General features: G+C 48.5%; 1 protein-coding gene and 1 long non-coding RNA gene across 3 annotated transcripts in view; both read right to left on the bottom strand.

The window, feature by feature from the left end:
• TRANK1 (tetratricopeptide repeat and ankyrin repeat containing 1) overlaps positions 1–18,985 on the bottom strand; it is a 99,966-nt gene that overhangs the window by 75,011 nt on the left and 5,970 nt on the right. For both annotated transcript variants that reach the window (XM_045037902.1, XM_045037903.1), the window contains 2 exons: positions 5,038–5,169; positions 1,847–1,973 (listed from right to left, as the gene is read on the bottom strand). In XM_045037902.1, the coding sequence (XP_044893837.1) occupies positions 1,847–1,973; positions 5,038–5,169 (259 nt within the window). Of the gene's footprint in view, positions 1–1,846; positions 1,974–5,037; positions 5,170–18,985 lie in introns of those variants that run through there.
• LOC123380191 lies at positions 7,546–12,611 on the bottom strand. The gene is made up of 2 exons (XR_006585679.1): positions 8,816–12,611; positions 7,546–8,666 (listed from the first exon to the last, which is right to left on the bottom strand). It is a non-coding gene; the product is annotated as an uncharacterized LOC123380191 (long non-coding RNA).

Below are 18,985 nucleotides of genomic sequence, written 5' to 3'. Positions count from 1 at the left end.
AAAGGTGTCCACCAACTGGGTTCACACAAAAAGCAAGCACTTAAAAATTCCACTCAACACCAAATCTCTGACTATCGATTTGTTTTCACCTTCATTTGAAACGTCATTAGATGACAACGAGAAAAAAAAGGGTTGGGAGAATGTCTGGGTTTTTTTTCGCCCAACCCAGTAAGCTGGATACAGAATTCTCCGCTTCCTTCCCTTCCTCTGATTTTAGTTTCTTTCATCTTTTATTTTGGTGGGGAGAGGAAAGGGGTTCAGAATACGCCACCCCAAAATACGGCACTTGGGCCTAAGGATTATCTTGAGCCCAAGGCATTTGAGATTCAAAAGATGTGGAAGGAAACCTTCCTGGAGCTCCCCTGATCTGAGTAAAAGCACAAAGTCTACAAAATGAAGACTGCCATAAATTTTCTCTCCCAGGGAATTTTTACGGCCATGAAGAAGACGGACATTGGCACTGAGCCGGCCCAGCGCTGCTAAACATTACTAAGATCACCCTTATCTCCCCTCTCATGAGTTTCCCCCACGTGTGTGCATGTGCGTTCCCACAGTCTGCAGCCCCCGAAGTCTAAACCCCTCTCCTTTGTCTGTCCCGCCTCCACACTTTACCACTCTGTTAAAAATGTATAGGGGCGTCTGGGTGGCTCAGTCGGTTAAGCATCCGATTTCAGCTCAGGTCATAATCTCGCACTTCATGAGTTCGAGCCCCGCATCGGGCTCTGCTGACAGCTCAGAGCCTGGAGCCTGCTTCGGATTCTGTGTCTGCCTCTCTCCGCCCCTCCCCCACTCCCACTCCGTCTCTCTCAGTCTCAAATATGAACAGATGTTTAAAAAAAATTTTTTTAAGGAAAGGCTGAAGGTAAAATAGGCAAATCCCTCCCTCGAGGATGGAGAACACGCAGGTCAAAACCCCTCGCCCCTTCCCACTGTTCCGTACACAAAATGCAGATCACTGAGAAGACGATACAAACTCCTACGTCCTGAGTGCCAACGACTCGAACCAAGGTCTCCTTAATCCTTGAAGCGACTCTGAGACCTAAGCAGCCACTCCCTACACAGTCGGGGAAAGGAAGGCTTAAGGAAGGAAACGCATTTCCTCCCATGCTGAAACCAGTCTGCCGCACAGCAGAGCAGCAGGGAGAAAGGCCTATGCGTTTCTGACCTTGGAGCCTCGCCACAAATGGCCCGTATCACTCACGTGACACTTAATTGTCTGTGCCTCAGATGGCTCCAGAATGGCAACTCCTTTATGGTCTCCTCCGATTTTGCTTTTTGTCCTCTCCCCAACTTGACCGAGAGTTACTCAACAGCTGGGCTGGTGTCTCCCTGGCCTTTTGTTCACCCTGAGGCAGGAAGAACTCTGACAGCATTTTAGCTGCGGAAAACAATCAAATACTCATTTAAATACTCATTTACCGATCTTTGTTAACCCCTGGTGGGAGGGTGGGGTGGGGGTGGATAGCTGGCCATTCGAACCTTCCCCCACCCCCATCCCTCCAACGGAGCTGATTTCGAAGTAAGAAGTGCTTCGGAAGAAATAATCGGTGCCACGTGGGTCCACCCAGCTTGCACCTGCAACACGGCTTAGCTCAAATGAAACTCGGAAACTTCAAAGTACACTTCAGACTACGAGTAGTGGTGAAACTACATCAGAGCACAACGAGCTCCACCTGCAAGGGCATTGCCACACCTGGCCCTCAGTGTTCCCAGTCTTCTCCAGACAGGCTCACACGCCCTACGGGCACCTGTGTAAAGTGCAAAGGATTGAATGAGATGCACTCCTCATATTTCCGTTTTAAAAAGAAGGGAGGAAGGAGGCAGGGCCCCCCAGCTGTCCCCGTACCTTCACGTAGGTTGGATCCCACTGGAGACATTCCTTGGCCGCCACAAAGGCCTCATTCCATTTCCCGAGGCTGTAAAATGCACTGGATTTGTTGCACAGCAGGACGGCCAGCTCCCTGGGGGGAACCCTGTCAGAAAGAACCAACCGGTGGTCAGTAGAGCCCGAGCCACCTTTCTGCAAATGCAGAAAACCACCTTCGAGGTCACAATTCTGGGGCTGACTGCCACCATCACCAGCTAAGGTCCCAATTACACGGATCACATCTGACCCTCCAGCCCCCAGAAATCCCGGGGCACCGGCAAAGTGCAACCGCTCCCAAACCCTCTACTCCTTTTCATGACAGACGTTCTCAGCACCTCGGTTCCACCTCTGACTGATCTCCACGGATCTTTTCATTTTTTAGAGACCGTTGGTGAAGCTTCTGTGAAAATGGTGACTGGTCCTGGGGCCCTGGGGTGGCTCAGTCAAGTGTCCGACTTCAGCTCAGGTTATACTCTCACAAGTCCTGGGTTTGAGCCCCACATCAGGCTCTGTGCCGACCTGCTTTGGATTCTGTGTCTCCCTCTCTCTCTGCCCCTCCCCTGATCATGCTCTCTCTCTGTCTCTCAAAAATAAGTAAGTGTTAAAAAAAATTTTTTTTTTAAAGTTAGGTGATGCAGATAAGCACAAATAAAAAGCAAAGTAAACATCACCTCTACAACTGCCCCATCGTCAGTGCTTTGTTTCCGGCTTCTGTCCCCTTAAGTTGAAGGGATGAGGCCCCAGAGGTGCGCAGAAGAGGCAGTGGGGCGGTCAATGGGTGATGGATCAGCAGGGGCTGACTGCAGGTGTCCCGCCCACATAACCTGGGCCGAGCAGCCATCCACAGCTGCAGTGAGCACTGGCTGCCACTAGGGGCTCCCATGGCCCTGTTCTCCAGATTCGCCCTCGACCTAACGGGAGCTGCCCTCTCCCCGGGAAGTTGTGCCCCTGCTGCGGACTAAATTGTGCCTCTCCGTCCGTATGTCGAAGCCCTGGCCCCCCGTGTGATGCTATTTGGGGAAGAGGGCTTTCACCGGGAACTGAGCTGGCCAGCACCTTGATCTCAGACTTACCAGCCTCAGAACCGTGAGGAGTAAGTTCCTGTTGTTGACTCTGCCGGGTCAATGGCATGTTGTTTTGGCAGCCCAAGCCCCACTCCTGAGGACAACTCCCCGGGGCCAGACAGCCTACAACCGAGGGTTGGCTGGCATGGGAACCAGAAGATCAGCTCCCTGGCCCCAAAGTGGGACGGGCTCTGCAGTCCAGCTCATGCGCCAGAGCTCCCCAGGGGATCAGGCTGAAGCTGCCTCCAGAGGCCGCACCATCCCTGCTCGGAGCCCCTGCCCCTGCCCCATCCTCCTTCCCTCAGTCCCCTTCGCCTGAGAGCACTTGCTCAGCAAACCAAAGGCACCTAAATCCCTATGTCAGCCGGCAGCGGCAGGGGGGAACAGCGGCAGGAAGGTTATGAGAGATAATAGGGGAGGGTCCGGGCAGGGGTCCCGTTAGCGGCCCCACGGTGCGGGGTCAGTCTACAGCCATAACCGCTACACCCGACTGCCTGTTTAACAAAGTCAAATGCTTTGTGCTCGAGGCCCAGCTCTGACACCGTTCTGATCTGAGCCGGGAGGGGCGGAATTACAGGCCCAAATCAATGACACTCAACCCACATCCAGCTACTGGGTAGACACCAAGGTGACAGAAGGCAGGAGGTGGGAGCCGGGATTCAGTAATTTCACCCCGGGGCATTTCCCAGTACACATTTAGGCCGCAGGCACCCCACAAATGCCAATCTCGGCCTCCTCTACTGCAGCGGTCCCCCAAGTGTGGTCTGGGAGTGTCTGGTGTGCCCCAAGACCATCTCAGGTGGCCCACAAGGTCAAAATATTCTCACAACGATAGCAGGCTGAATAATAGTCCCCCAATAATGGTACCACTTGGTGGCCACAGAAACTTTGCAGATGGGATTAATTTACAGATCTTGGGGGAAGATGGTCCTGGATCAGGATACAACCACAAGAGTCCTTATGGGAGAGGGACAGAGGGAGACGTGGCTGTAGCAGAGGAGAGAGTGACACGACGTGGCAGCACACTGGGAAGAGATGCTTTGAGGATGAAGGAAGGGACCACAAGCCAAGCCGTGCAGGCAGCCACCCAGAGCCGAAAGAGGCAAGAAATGGGTTCTCCTCTGCAAATGACCAGCCCCACCTGCACCCCGATTTTAGCTTCGGGAGACTCATCTCAGCTTCTGACCGCCGGAACTATAGGATAACAAACGGTGTTTTCAGCCGCTAAATTGTGGTCATTAGTCACAGCGGTAACAGGGGACCACGCATGTGTCTTTTTCACACATTCTCTCCCATGTGTGCGGGGAATCTTCCAGAGGCTACACGACACGTGGTATCAGTGGATTGAACGCAGAAGCAGATACGAGAAGTCGGATGCCTTCTGTGGGGACGGACATTAAATAGGTCTGCAAAAATGAAAACTGGGCCAGCCACCCTCCTCACTAAATTTTCAGCTTTGGAAAACATACTTATTTTGCATTATAATGTGTTACTTACGTTAACATATAATGGGCTTATTACTGATCTTTTCAATAGATGCTTAAAAACGTATTTTAAGCTTACCTCCGTTTTAAATTCAAATACAGACTCTACTGAAAGCTACACCCTATACAGACAACAGCTTTTAGCTGTTAAGCGTGCTGCGATAATAAAAATGTTTGGGAACAGGTCTCCCGAAAGCCGAGGGGGCAGAGGAAGGGGTGGACCTGAGTCCCCCTGGGGTACACACTGTAGCCTGGGGGTAAACATCACAGATGATCAAGAAAGTGAGAGAGATGGCCATTGAGAGAGGCTGGGGGCTGGGATCGTCCCAGGAACTCAGATTCCCATAACCAGACAGAAGGGGAAATTGTGCAATGCTTACCAACAGCGTCCTATGTTTCACTTTCTATTTCTCCAGCACTTGGTATTCTCTGTGCAGTTTCTGAGCTCACAGCACAGAGCGGATAAATAGGAAGTGGGCGAGAAAGAAAACAGAAACTAGGCGGCGTGATAAGAAATGAAAACATAAGCGGCAGAGTGAGTTTCTTTCCATTTGCTACAAAAACAAACAAACAAACAAACAAACAAACAAACGAAAGGTGAGGAGTGAATCCCAGCACTTACCCCCACGGATATAACTGCAGGAGAATCTGGATGGCCTCATCATACTTTCTGATGGCCAGAGAGAAGTTCCCGTTCTTAAGAACTTGGTTGCCAGACTCTTTCAACAGCTCAGCGTAAGCCGTGGGGTCCATCCTGTGAGCAGAGAGACGGGGAGGGGAAAGGCTGGCGGCCCGGCCGCTCTCCCTTCACGTCTGCATCGCGGACTGTGTGGAGAGGCACTCGGTTCATTCTGGCCCCACCCACCTGCCGAGCACATCCTGACAACACCCCTCACCACCAGGGGACCACACGGGGCTCCTGAGGAGACCGTTTCTTCCCCAGTTCTTTTCTGACCTCAGTGGCAGCAGCCAGGGAGGGGGGGGGGGGGATTCCATTTATTCTGTGCTAATGGCCGGCCGGGCACTGAGTGGTGAGGCTGCTTCTGCCCGCAAGACGACTGACACCTGGCAGGTCGTGTGTGCCCCGAGAAGCGGCGTCTGTTCCCGAAACTGGCACTGCTGTTACCTTCTTGTTTACCCACCCACCACGGCCCGTAAGGAGGCGCCGTCCCCGCTGTGCAGAGGCGGAAACTGAGGCTCCTGGAGGTTCAAGTCACCTGCCCCCGGTTCCGACCTGATGGCCAAGCTTCTGCTCCTGACCACTGCACCGCTTCGACTATTGGCAACAGCGAAACTCAGTGGATAGCCCTCCCATCCTCTTGGAAGGGGGGAAAGGTCTAGAGGCCTCCATATACGAGGGGTTAGGTAGGACACAGGGCCACAGCCACTGCCTCTTCCGCCCTCTCCCCTTTCTCAAACACTCTAATATAATCCCCAGAGTATTTGTCCCCGAGATTGCTTCTTGCAGGTCGTACCTTCTGTCTTACTCATCTTTGTCGCCCTACAGACTAGCATATGAGGGCCATTTAAATATTCATGGTGTAACAGATTGGAATGCCAAACCCAGAAAGAATGCCAAACCCAGGCAACCCAGAAGGTTGCCTGTTACCGATTCTCTCTGATGTGTAGTCGGAGACAAGCGTCCAGAGCCTCACCTGCCCGTGGACCCCAGGAGTGTTTGCTGAGCAAAGGTAGTAGAGAGGAGCTTGAACCCATAACCCCAAGATCAAGAGTTGCATGTTCTACTGACTAAGCCAGCCAGCCAGGTGTCCCAATATGCCTCTTTTAGAAATAACTCCCCGGGGCACCCGAGTGCCTCAGTCAGTTAAGCGTCCAACTCCCGATTTCGGCTCAGGTCATGAGCTCACAGTTGTGAGATCGAGCCCCACGTCATGCTCCGACCTGAGCACCGAGCCAGCTTGGCATTCTCTCTCTCTGCCCCTCCACTGCTAGCTCTTTCTTTCTCTCTCTGTCTCTCTCAAAATAAATAAAAACTTTAAAAAATACTTCTCCACTGCAAGAAAAGGCCACAAATTTGTCCAAAATGTGTAAGGCTGTAAGCCCACGATTCACAGAGGAATACAAGTAATTTCTAAATATATGGAGAGTGAATAAAAAAGATCACTCTCACTAGAGAGCAAAGAAATGAAGAATTACAGCAACAAGGTATCATGGGGAAATACTTAAAGAATTAAAAGAATGACCCCAAATGTCGGGGGCTGTCATATACCGCTTAGAGGGGAAATGTACTACATCACGGACAGATTCAGTCTTATGGATGTTTGCCACAGTGAAATGTGGAAATAACCCTAAATGTCCTATGACTCGTAATGGATTTGAATCGGTTATAGAATACACATATTGGGGGGGGGGGCACCTGGGTGGCTCAGTTGGTTGAGCCTCTGACTTCCGCTCAGGTCATGATCTCACAGTTTGTGAGTTAGGGCCCCGTGTCAGGCTCTGTGCTGACAGCTCGGAGCCTGGAGCCTGCTTCGGATTCTGTGTCTCCCTCTCTCTCTGCCCCTAACCCACTTGCATTCTGTCTCTTTCTCTCTCAAAAATAAATAAACATTAAAAAAAATTAAAAAAATATATATCCATATGGGAGAATACCACACGATTAATTAAAAAATCATGTTGTAAAAGAACATTTAATGATTGGCTATGTTAGTAAATGAAAAGTACAGTCTACATAAATAGGTGTATAATCCCAAATTGAATTTTTAACACATATAATATATTGAAAATATGCCACGGGGCGCCTGGGTGGCTCAGTCAGTTGAGCGTCCGACTTCGGCTCAGGTCATGATCTCACAGTTTGTGAGTTCAAGCCCCGCATCAGGCTCTGTGCTGACCGCTTGCTCAGAGCCTGGAGCCTGCTTCAGATTCTGTGTCTCCTTCTCTCTCTGCCCCTCCCCCGCTCACGTTTTGTCTCACTCTGTTTCTCAAAAATAAATCAATGTAAAAAAAATTTTTTTGAAAAAGAAAATATGCCAAAATGAAACACCATTGAGATTAGGCAGGGTTTTAATTTTCCTTCTTGTCCTTTTCTGAATTCCCAGCTGCTCTACAATGTACATTAATAATCAGAATATAAATATTATTAAAATGAGCCTCTTTAAGGGCTTAATTGAAGAATTCAAACACAAAACATTTCCACTTTATTTACAAATACAATAAAAACAATTCATGTCAGAATTTTCGGGTTGTTTCCACCAACAGTGAGCTTTTAATGTTAGGTGAGCAAACGTCAAATGTATTCCTTCTCTTGTTTCTGCTTTTTCTCGGTAAAATGACGTCACAGGAAATAGGGGGATTGCCAGCCACACAGAAGGCTTTTTGCCTCTTTTTTTTTTTTTAAGTTTTTATTTATTTATTTTGAGACAGATAGAGACAGCGTGAGTGGGGGAGGGGCAGAGAGAGCGGGAGAGAGAGACAGAATCCCAAGCAGGCTCCGCACGGTCAGCGCAGAGCCCAAGGCAGGGCTCGAACTCACGAAAGAGCGAGATCATGACCTGAGCTGAAACTGAGAGTCAGATGCTTGACCGGCAGAGCCACCCAGGCGCCCCGCCCCGGCTTTTGGCTTCTTATTGGGATTTGTTAGCAGCCACGGTCTCATGATAGGGAAGAATGCTTTATATCTCTTCCTTAGAACACAGAGGGCCTGGTGGTTGAGTCTGCTTTTTTTAAGCAACCGGGCAGTCTGTTTATAGAATAAATCATTAAGTACAAATGGTAATGACATACAGTTGATGGCTAATACGTACCAAGTGCCTACTATGTGCGTGACATCAATCACGCCATTTCATTCTTACAAGAAAACCCACGAGGGAGTCATGACTGCATCCCCATTTGACACACAGGGACACTGCAGCAGAGAGAAGTTAAGCTACTTGCCACAGTGACACAGAAAGTCGTGGCACTACAGTGCACACCTAGGTGATGTGACCTTGAACTACAGTCTGCAAGGCCAGGACGGGGGCTCAAAGGTCAGCACCCAGTCAATCCCCAAGGCATGTGATGATTTGGCTGGCACCGAGCCCTCACTTCCAGGGTTTTTTTTTGGTGTGATGAAAGCCCAAAGTAGATAGTCTCACAGCTGTGGTGCTGGCTGGCAGTCATTTTCACTGTGTCCCCATCAGGATTCAAGGTCCAGTTGTGGGGAGGTGTCATGGGCTGCCTGGCTACACCCAAGGAAGTAGAAAGAAGAAAATACAAGTGCCCGCGGTAGATTTTTTTAAACCAGCAAGTCTGAAACAAAGCAGATTCAGGTTGTTGTAGCTTTTATTACTTGTTGTCTATATACACATGAAACCCTGTAACTGACTTATAGGAATAGAGCAAAAACTTCAGACAGGGTTGGGCGTGGGGCCACTAAAATGGGCACAGGGAGGCTTTACCTTCATACGTCATCTGAGCACTAGAAATCTTGATAGCAAATTCACTTTTCTTGTTCTCGGGTTTTTGTGGGGTTTTTTTGTTTCTTTTTTATGAAAATCCTTTCAAAAAACCCTGCAAAGACAGTCAATGATTTAAGACGCACCCTGGAATGCTGGGGATAGACAGTTCCGAACCAAGGCCAGGGGGAACAGTTCTTAAAACTGACTCCTTCCTACTCCCCACAGGAGAGAAGGTGGCCACAGACAGTCTGGGATAGAAATCCAAAGTCAGAACTCATTCTGGAGATTCCAGTTTGTTTTCTTTGCCCTTCTTTCTTTTTTCTTTTCTTCTCTTTTCTTTCCTTTCCCCCCCCCCCTCCCCCCGGGGGAAGGCTTGTAAATGCTGATGGGGAAAGAGTAGAGGTTTTCTGGAGAAACTCACCCACATTTTTTTCAAAAGGCCTGTGGAAAAGTATGAGGTGCTGGACGCAAGCTTTTCCTACCTGGGTGTTTAATTAGAACAAGAAAGACCAGATCACCGTGTCCACCCCGCAGACGTCTCACCAGCCTGCACCAACCCACCAAAGCCCAGCTCAGTGGCCTGCCATAAACCCCAGGGCTGTCCTAATCCAGCCAATCCCCTTTATCCAACAACTTTAAGTGACTTCCACCTTAATTTATAGCCTCAATTACCCCCAACTATGTGTTCACCAAAGTCAGGATGGTGACTCGAAAACCAATGGGCTAGTTCAGCTCCAAACCACCCTTGTGAAATTTACATCCTAAACGTGAATAAGTAACAATCTCCCTAATATGTGGGGTCTCTTGACTGCTTTTAAAGCTACGCCTCTGTTAATGAAATTTTCACTTACTCACCCAACATATTCGTGCCTCTCAAGAGGATCTAGAACTTTAGATTACTCCAATGTTAATATTTACAGGGAATTAACCTGGGTGAGGCACTGTCCTGAGCATCGGGGGTTTCGTGGTGAAAGGGCAACCACTATTTCACCTGCAAGAAGTTTATTGTCTGTTAGAGAGATGGACATAAAATAAATAACCACACAAATATTATAGCTAACGGATTGTTCTTCTGAAGTAGAAAAGTAGAGGGTAAAAGAAAGCTTATAAAATGAGAATATAACTTTAGAATGGGGAGGGCAAGTGACATGTAAGCCAAGCCCCAAAAGTGAGTAGTTGGCCCAGTGAAGAATAGGGCCAGGGGAACAGTATATGCAAAGGCCCTGAGCTTCATCGTTCAAGAACTGCCAGGGGGTGGGGACAGAAGTGAGGCTGGGAAGTAATTGGTAATTGCTGTAAGAGATAAATAATCTGGGATCATGAAGGCCGACCAAGGATACCAGAATTCATCTTAAATACGATTGAGAAAGCAGCCCTGTCCACTCCAACTTTCTATGATGATGGGAATGTTCTGTTTTGCACTAAGACAGTGGCCACCAGCCACATGTGGCTATTACGCATTTGAAATATGGCTGGTACAGAAGAACTGAATTTTTTGTTTCAGCTTCACTAACCTTAATTTACACAGCCACCTGTGACCCATGGCTACCACACTGGACAGTACAGCACCAGAGGCTTTTGAGCTGGGGATTAACAAAAACCAACTCCAGCATGCTGGCTGCAGGCAAGATGGAGAGAAATGAACCAGTGTAAGGCCCATTCAGGAGGCAGACACTCTCCATGGGACTAAAGGGCAGGAAGAGTCAACTCCAAAGCTTTTAGTCAAAATTAACCTTGCGTTACAGAAATAGGAGCTCTAGGGGTCCCTGGATGGCTCAGTCGGTTATGCGTCCGACTTCAGCTTAGGTCATGAGCTCACGGTCTGTGGGTTCAGGCCCCGCGTCAGGCTCTGTGCTGACAGCTCAGAGCCTAGAGCCTGCTTCAGATTCTGTGTCTCCCCCTCTCTCTACCCCTCCCCCACTTGCGCTCTGTCTCTCTCAAAAATAAACATTAAAAAAAATTTTAAAGAAATATAGAAAGCTCTAGTTTCAAACACAAATGGATATAACGTTGTATTATCTTCCAGACACACACACACACACACACACACACACACACACACACACACACAGCCTCGCCCCTGAGGATCCATTCTGATGGCACTGAATCGAACGGTATAAAGTAGCCAATTTGGGGAAACACACAGAAGCCTGACAATGGATCATGTGTGACCGTCAGGGATGTGCCAAGTAGAAATATATTCTACAGGAAAAAGAGAAAAAAGGATCAAGAGAAAATCTCTAACATTTTAAAATATATTTACAAAACCTGTCTGATTTTTAAAGGAGGATGCTAACATGGGAGTAGGCAGATGGGTGGGACAAAATAGAATACCCAGAAACAAATATATACTACTATCAAAGAACTCCATGTGTGACAGGGACGGATTGTTAATAGATAGGAAAAGAATGAATCACTTTGGTACAACTGGCTGACCATCTGGAAAAGAAGTTAATTTTCTAACTCATACCGTGTGCTAGGCTAAACAATGGACACACACACCCCCGCCAAATCTGCCCGCGCCCCAATCCCCAGAACCCGTGAATGCAAAAGGGACTTTGTGTACGTAGTTAAGATTACAGGCCTTTAGACAAGGATATCATCCTGGATGATCTGGGTGAGCCCAGCCTAATCACTGGACCCTTACAAGCAGAAAACCTCTCTGGCTGGAGTCAGGAAGATGCCAGGGAAGAAGGCGGGAGAGATGTGGCACGTGACGTGGAACTAGGGAAAGCCCGGTCCCATCACTGACTGCCTTGCTGGTGGAGAGAAGGCAACGTCAAGGGGAAGGTAGGTGGCCCGGGAACCTGACGAGGCCCCTGGGTGACAGTCAGTGAGGACACAGGGCCCTCAACACTACAGCTGCAAGAACTGATCCTGCCTGCAACGTGAATGAGCCTAGAAGGCGCTTCTCTGCAGACCTTCCTGTAAGAGCCCAGCCAGCCAACACCCTGACCTCAGCCAAGCTGACCCAGACTTCGGACCCATAGACTGTGACACAACTCACTTATGTGGCCACTAAGTCTGTGGCATTTGGTATGGGGGCAATAGAAAACCAATACAAATCATATAATAAAATGCACAGCAACACAAAGAACCTCAAAAATATGATGAACAAAAGAAGCCAGACTCAAAAGAGGATACACTGTGTGATCCCATGTGGATGACGTTCTGGAACCGGCAAATCTCAGAAATCAGAACAGCGGTTGCCTAAGGAGGGAGGGGCACTTTTGCTGGCAATGGAAATGTTCTAGATTTCGATGGACTGGTGGCCACACAGGTACATATACTTGCGAAAGCTCATTGAATAGTGCACTCAAAATCTGTGCCTTTCATTACATGCAAATAGCTCATTTAAAAAAAATTGAGGAAAAGAAACCATAAAAACTGTAAGAGAAAATGTAGGTACACATTCTAGATCATCTTCAGCTGCTCTAGGAGGAAATTTGGGAATACTGAACCAAGTGACACATCCACACGGCCTTTGAGCTGGCGATTCCACTTCCGGAAATCAATCTTACAGACTGATTGCACACACTGGAAATGGAACATGTACAAGATTATTCACCTGTCGAACTGTTTGTAATTAGAAAAGACTGGGACCAGCATTAAAGCCCATTGACGGGAGACTGGTTTAATAAATCACAGTGCAGCTCCCCACCACAAAGTCTTACAAAAGTGTTTAAAAACAAAGAACGAGGGGCGTCTGGGTGGCTCAGTCGGTTGAGTGTCTGACTTCGGCTCAGGTCATGATCTCACGGTCTGTGAGTTCGAGCCCCATGTCGCGCTCTGTGCTGACGGCTCAGAGCCTGGAACCTGCTTTAGATTCTGTGTCTCCTTCTCTGTCTGCCCCTGTCCTGCTCATGCTCTGTCTGTCTGTCTCTCTCTCTCTCTCTTAAAAAAATTTTTTTTAAACTATGAGGCTGATCTAAGTAAGAGGAAGCCATGTCAAGATGCGCGATGACGTGAATAAAGCAAACTGGAGAACAATTTGTAGAGCAACTTGGAAAGCTTAGGGCCGTATTTGTGTATGTGTATATGCTCGATCTACTGGGAGAAGTTCTGGAAGGCCTTGAGAAGCGAACAAGAGTGGCTATCTTTGGGGAGTAGGTCTGGGGATGGGAAGAACATTCCCAAACTATGATAGAATAAACTTCTGTTGACTTCAGTCACCCACTTTGTGGTAATTTGTTATCGCAGCCCTAGCCAACGAGTATGACACCCTCACCGAGTATGCTCACAGAATCATATAAATAAAAAGGACTTAATAAAGTGACACTATTAGCCTAGTTTCCAGAGCAAGGAAACCAAGGCTCAAAGATTTGGGGGCCTGACCACAGTCACAATGTAGTGAGCACCAGAGTTCAAACCTGGGCTTCTCTCCTGGACCCCGGCACCCCGGTCCACACCACCTGTTGCGGGGGCAAAAGAGCCAGGGCCAGAACCCGGGTCTTGCCCCTGGTCTGTGAAGGTTTCGGCTAACGGTACCGGCCGTGACAACCTCCATAGGTTATTTGAGTGTAATCCCTGCAACATTTACAGAACCTTTGCTTTGTTTACCCAGCAAAGAGAAAATATTTGGTAGAAAACACAGCCCTAGTATTTGCCTGTTTCCACGGAGGATCCCTGAAATTACCAGTCAGTTAAATAGCCATAGCTGAGAACATCGGAGATTTGAGGCCTTGGATGAGGGGAGAGAGGGGGTCAGCACTGCAACATCTGAAAATGGCCCCCAACTTTCTCCTTCTCTGCTGTGATAGTTCCTTCGAAAAGAAGGGTCCACACTTGCTTACCGGCCTTAATAAATCCTTGTCTAACGTGAAGCTGTGAAGAGGCACGAAACGGGCAAGCTGCTCTCCTTTTCCCCCTTTCTAGCGAATGAAAATAACGATTCAAATTGCTTAGGCAAAAGAAGGAAAGTTCTAGAAGGCGGCCAATGAACCGACGTGAACGCACTCTGGGATGGCTGCGTGGCTCGCCACAGAGGCCTTCTGACAGGAGGCGTGAGGTGCACAGAGGCAAACCCCAGCCCTCACACCTGTTCTGTGTGCCGGACCTGCAGGCCAGCGTTCCCCGACAGAACCTTTCCCTGGGACTTTGAACCTGAACTTTGGGAAGAGCTCCTCTGGTAGTGGCAGCTGAGGTAGGAGGCTCCAAAGGGGTACAGCCTTACCCCCACCCCGAGAAGAAGCCACTCTGGACTGAGAGTGGACAGAGAGCGGAAGAGGCAGAAAGAGGGGCTCCCTCCACATTCCCCTGCCTCTTCCCTAGTTACTGAAGTCATGGGCCACCTTCTAGAACTTTCCTTCTTTAACCTAAGCAATTTGAATCGTTGTTATTTTCGTTTGCTAGAAAGGGGGACAGGATAGCAGCTTGCCCATTTCACGCCTCTTTAGAGCTTCACGTTAGACAAGGGTCTAAATCAGGGGTGTCCTGCCTCCACCCCACTCCAGACATCTCTAGTCACAGTATCCCTCCCTGCAGGGCTCGACGAGGCCTCAGAATCTTTCCCTCCACACAGACCCTAGGAGGTACACCCTGCCCCAGACGAATCCTACGTGCCATTCCCAGTTGCACACCAAAGATTTGGGCCAAAAATCAACTTGGGCATCTAAGCACGAACACACACAGTGCCGTGACTGGGAAACAACAGGCCGAAGACAAGTCAGCTGTTCCCCACCTCGGCATACAGCTTCCAGAAGAGCTGTCCCCAAGTCTGGCTCACACACACCCTCCAGAGAATTCTTCCTCGTCGGCCTGGGTTACTACAGTATCCGCCTTGTCACCCTCCCCTTACCCCAGCCTCACCCGACTCCAGCTTGGCCTCCTCACCGCCACCAGGGAGATGGTCCCCAAATGCATCACATCGCCTTCTGTGTGGGGTTAAAAAGCCTCCAGGATCGGGGCACCAGGGTGACTCAGTTGGTTAAGTGTCCGACTTCGGCTCAGGTCATGATCTCGCAGTTCGTGGGTTCGAGCCCCGTGTCGGGCTCTGTGCTGACAGCTCAGAGCCTGGAGCCTGCTTTGGATTCTGTCTCTCTCTCTGCCCCTCTCCCGCTCCCGCTCTGTCTCTCTCAAAAATAAATAAACATTTAAAAATTAAATAAATAAACATTAAAAGGAATTTTTAAGTGTACCATCATATATGAAAATAAATTCAAAATGAATGAAAGACCTAAATATAAGACAGGAAACCATCAAAATCCTGGAGGAGAAAACAGGCAACAACCTCTTTGACATCATCCATAGCAACTACTAGATATGTCTCTGGAGGCAAGGGAACCAAAAGCAAAAATGACCTCTTGGGACCTCATCGACCTAAAAAGCTTCTGCACAGCAAAGGAGACAATGGACAAAACTAAAAGGCAACCTACAGAATGGGAGAAGATATTTGCAAACGACACATTGGATACAATCTTGTATTGGATACAATCTTGTAAAGCTGCAAATGACATATTGGATACAATCTTGTAAAGATACAAAATCTATAAAGAACTTTTCAAACTCAACACCCAAAACATAAATAGTCCAGTTCAAAAATGGGCAGAAGACATGAATAAATATTTTTCCAAAGAAGACATACAGACGATTAGCAGACACATTAAAAAGGTGCTCAACATCACTCATCATCAGGGAAATAGAAATCAAAACTATAATGAGATATCACCTCACACCCGTCAGAATGACTAAAATTAACAACACAGGAAACAACTGATGTTGGGGAAAATGCAGAGAAAGGGGAACCCTCTTACACTGTTGACAGGAATGAATGCAAGCTGGTGCAGCCACTCTAGAAAAACGGTTTGGAGGCTCCTCGAAAAGTTAAAAATAGAACCACCCTATAATACAGCAATTGCACTACCACTTACCCAAAAGATACAAAAATGCTGATTCAAAGGGTTACATACACCCTGCTGTTTATAGCAGCATTGTTGACACTAGCCAAACTATGGAAAGAGCCCAAATGTCCATCAACTGGTGCATGGATAAAGAAGATGTGATCGTGGTAATTGGGGCGCCAGGGTGGCTCAGTCATTTAAGCATTCGACTCTTGGTTTTGGCTCAGGTCATGATTTCATGGTTCATGGATTCGAGCCCCACCTGGGGCTCCATGCCAACGATGAAGAGCCTGCTTGGGACTCACTCTCTCTCCCTCCCTCTCTCTGCCCCTCCTGCCTCTTCTTCTCAAAATAAATAAATAAACTTAAAAAGAAAAAGAAGACGTGATAATACATATACAACGGAATATTACTCAGCCATAAAAAAGGATGAAGTCTTGCCACTTGCAAAGATGGGGATGGAACTAGAGTGTATTACGCGAAGCAAGGTAAGTCAGTCCGGGAAAGACAAATACCATACAATTTCGCTCATATGTGGAATGTAAGAAACAAAACCAATGAACACGGTAGGGGGGGGTGAGAGAAAGGCAAACCATAAAACAGACTCTTAACTATAGAAAACAAACTGAGGGTTGCCGAAGGAGAGATGGGTGGGGGGATGGGCTAAATGGGGGATGGGCATTAAGGAGGGCACTCGTTGGCATGAGCACTAAATGCGGCAGGTAAGTGATAAATCATCACATTCTACACCTGAAACTAATATTACACTGCATGTTAACTAACTGGAATTTAAATAAAAACTTGAAAAAGGAAAAAAAAAGATACCATGGAGCCAAGGGTATCTGGGTGGCTCAGTCAGTAGAGCATGTGACTCTTCGATCTCTGGGTCATGAGTTTGAACCCCACATGGGGCACAAAGTTGACTTAAAATTTTTTTAATTAAAAAAAATGTTGGGGCGCCTGGGTGGCTCAGTCGGTAAAGTGTCCGACTTCAGCTCAGGTCATGATCTCGCAGCTCTTGAGTTCGAGCCCCGCGTCGGGCTCTGTGCCGACAGCTCGGGGCCTGGAGCCTGCTTCGGATTCTGTGTCTCCTCCTCTCTCTCTGCCCCTCCCCCACTCGCATTCTGTCTCTGTCTCTCTCAAAAATAAATAAACATTAAAAAAAATTTTTTTTAATGTCTACGTGTACCCTCCACCGTCCCATAATTTCACAAAATAAGGAACATTTTAACTCCAAAAAAAAAAAAAAAAAAAGAAGGAAGAATGTAAACTCAGACTAAAGAATGCCGTTCTTGAAAAAGGATGGGCCAAGGGCTTTGCATCGTAGGCTTCGATAGTGTGCAGATGGTGTGAGCTTTGAGAGACAGACATTCCAAATTCCCAAAACCACACCAGGTCTCTGAAAGCTACTCAAGAAATATCGCTGCATGCAAAGGTGGCTCAGTCGCAACTCCTACTTCTGAACTGGAGTCCTGGACTCTCGACGTCCCTCCCACTCAGGGGCTAGCGGTGGGCACGGTCTCTCCTCAGTGTGTGCACAGATCGGCACCCTTCCATTTTGGTGTTTGAATGAGAGCAGCCTGAGGTAACATCGGCTAAAATTTATTGAGCACTTACTACGTGCCGGCCCCCGTGCTGAGACCTTCTCCGGCATTTTCTCACGGAACATCCCTAACGGTGCTAGTGAAGGAGGTGTAAGTGTTATCCTGGTTGTACACATCAGGAAACATTTTTGAGCAAGGTGAAGGGATTTCTCCAAGAAAGTTACAAACCCAAGTCTGCTACCAAAAATCTGTGTCCACAGCTCCTCGGGGAGATGGATGTAGGAAGGGTGGGGGTGACCGGGGAAAACATAAAGGACGGCCTTCAAAATTGAAACCAAACCCAGGAGTGCCTGCCTGGCTCAGTGCCTGGCTCACATGCAACTCCTGATCTCGGAGCTGCGAGCTGGAGCCCCACATTGGGTATAGAGTCCTTAAAAATACAGCACCTGGATGGCTCAGTCGGTTGAGCATCCAACTCTTGATTTCAGCTCAGGTCTCACGGTTCATGGGATCGAGCCCCACATCGGGCTCTGCGCCGACAGCACGGAGCCTGCTTGGGATTCTCTCTCTCTCCCTCTCCCTCTCTCTCTCTCTCTGCCCCTCCTCTGCTCATGAGGATGCGCTCGCTCGCTCTCTCTCTCTCAAAATAAATAAACTTTTAGAAAATACATTGAATACAATAAACTCTTGAAAGAATGAAATAAAATCCCCGTAAAAGCGAACCTGAAGGAAACCGAAAAGTGAGCACTCCGTACTCTGCTTCAGGACAGATGAGGGAGGTCAGCATCGGCCACCACAGGTTGCTTACAACTCCTGACCTGGCTTCTTTCTATACCAGGACAACTGCCATATTCCCCTCACAGGGGGCACCTGCTTGTGAAGTCAGGAGCAGCTCCGGAGGAAGCGACCAAGCCCTCCTACGACAGCCCTTGAAAAAAGGCTTTCTGATTCAGAGAGGGCTCAGTTTGAATACTCACAGCCCAGTCACCTCCTGCCCCAGGTCCGCCCCCAAGCCTCTCCGCAACCGCGACCGTTCAAATGCTGATGAATGGCCTCCATTGCACCTCCTGTCCTCAAACCACAGCAGTCTGCTTCCCCCTCAATCTGGAAGGCAAGACAAACCCTGCAGAGAGGCTAAAACACCATCTACTGCAGCGTGGGGAGGGTCTGGAGGTGCCCAGGAGCGCCTCATAAACCAGTCTCCCCCAGACAGGGGCCCCTGAAGGACCACCCCATGAAAGGGAGGTCCCTCAGCAGCACCGGGACGAGCTGAGTTCTAGCTCCCGCTCTAACACCAGCTGGCAGATTCCTAAAACACAGGGCCTTGAACTTGGCCTTGAAAAAAGTATGAACTTTGGCCAGGCTGAACAATGTATTCATCCACAATCTCAGCCTTCTTCATAAAACACAGAACCATGTACACACATGCACACACACACGCACACACACGCACACACTTTCCACGGCTCTTAAAACCGTTTAGAATAAACTCTCAATAGCTTAGATTCCCATTCTCAGCCTCTCACACACACCACCTTCAACTTAGCTTTCCAGCATTCTCTAGCACTTCGTCTGCCATGCTGTAGCCACACGACCCCAGATTTTTCTGGCTCCCTCCTTCTCCCATGCCTCTGCAAGGCTGGGGCACGTGTCAGAGGAGAACGTGAGGATACGAGTGTGTCCTCCTCATAGGAAAGAAAGGCCCAAAACGTGGGATCAAGTCACACGTTACCTGGTACCACATGAGCCGAGGCCTCGGTTTCCATCCTGGAAAACGGGGACAGCAT

Source organism: Felis catus, chromosome C2 (assembly GCF_018350175.1).
Source record: "Felis catus isolate Fca126 chromosome C2, F.catus_Fca126_mat1.0, whole genome shotgun sequence".
In the NCBI taxonomy this organism is placed as follows: Eukaryota; Metazoa; Chordata; class Mammalia; order Carnivora; family Felidae; genus Felis; species Felis catus.
The sequence above is the reverse complement of the archived record's forward strand: the minus strand, read 5'-3'. Positions and strand labels throughout refer to the sequence as shown.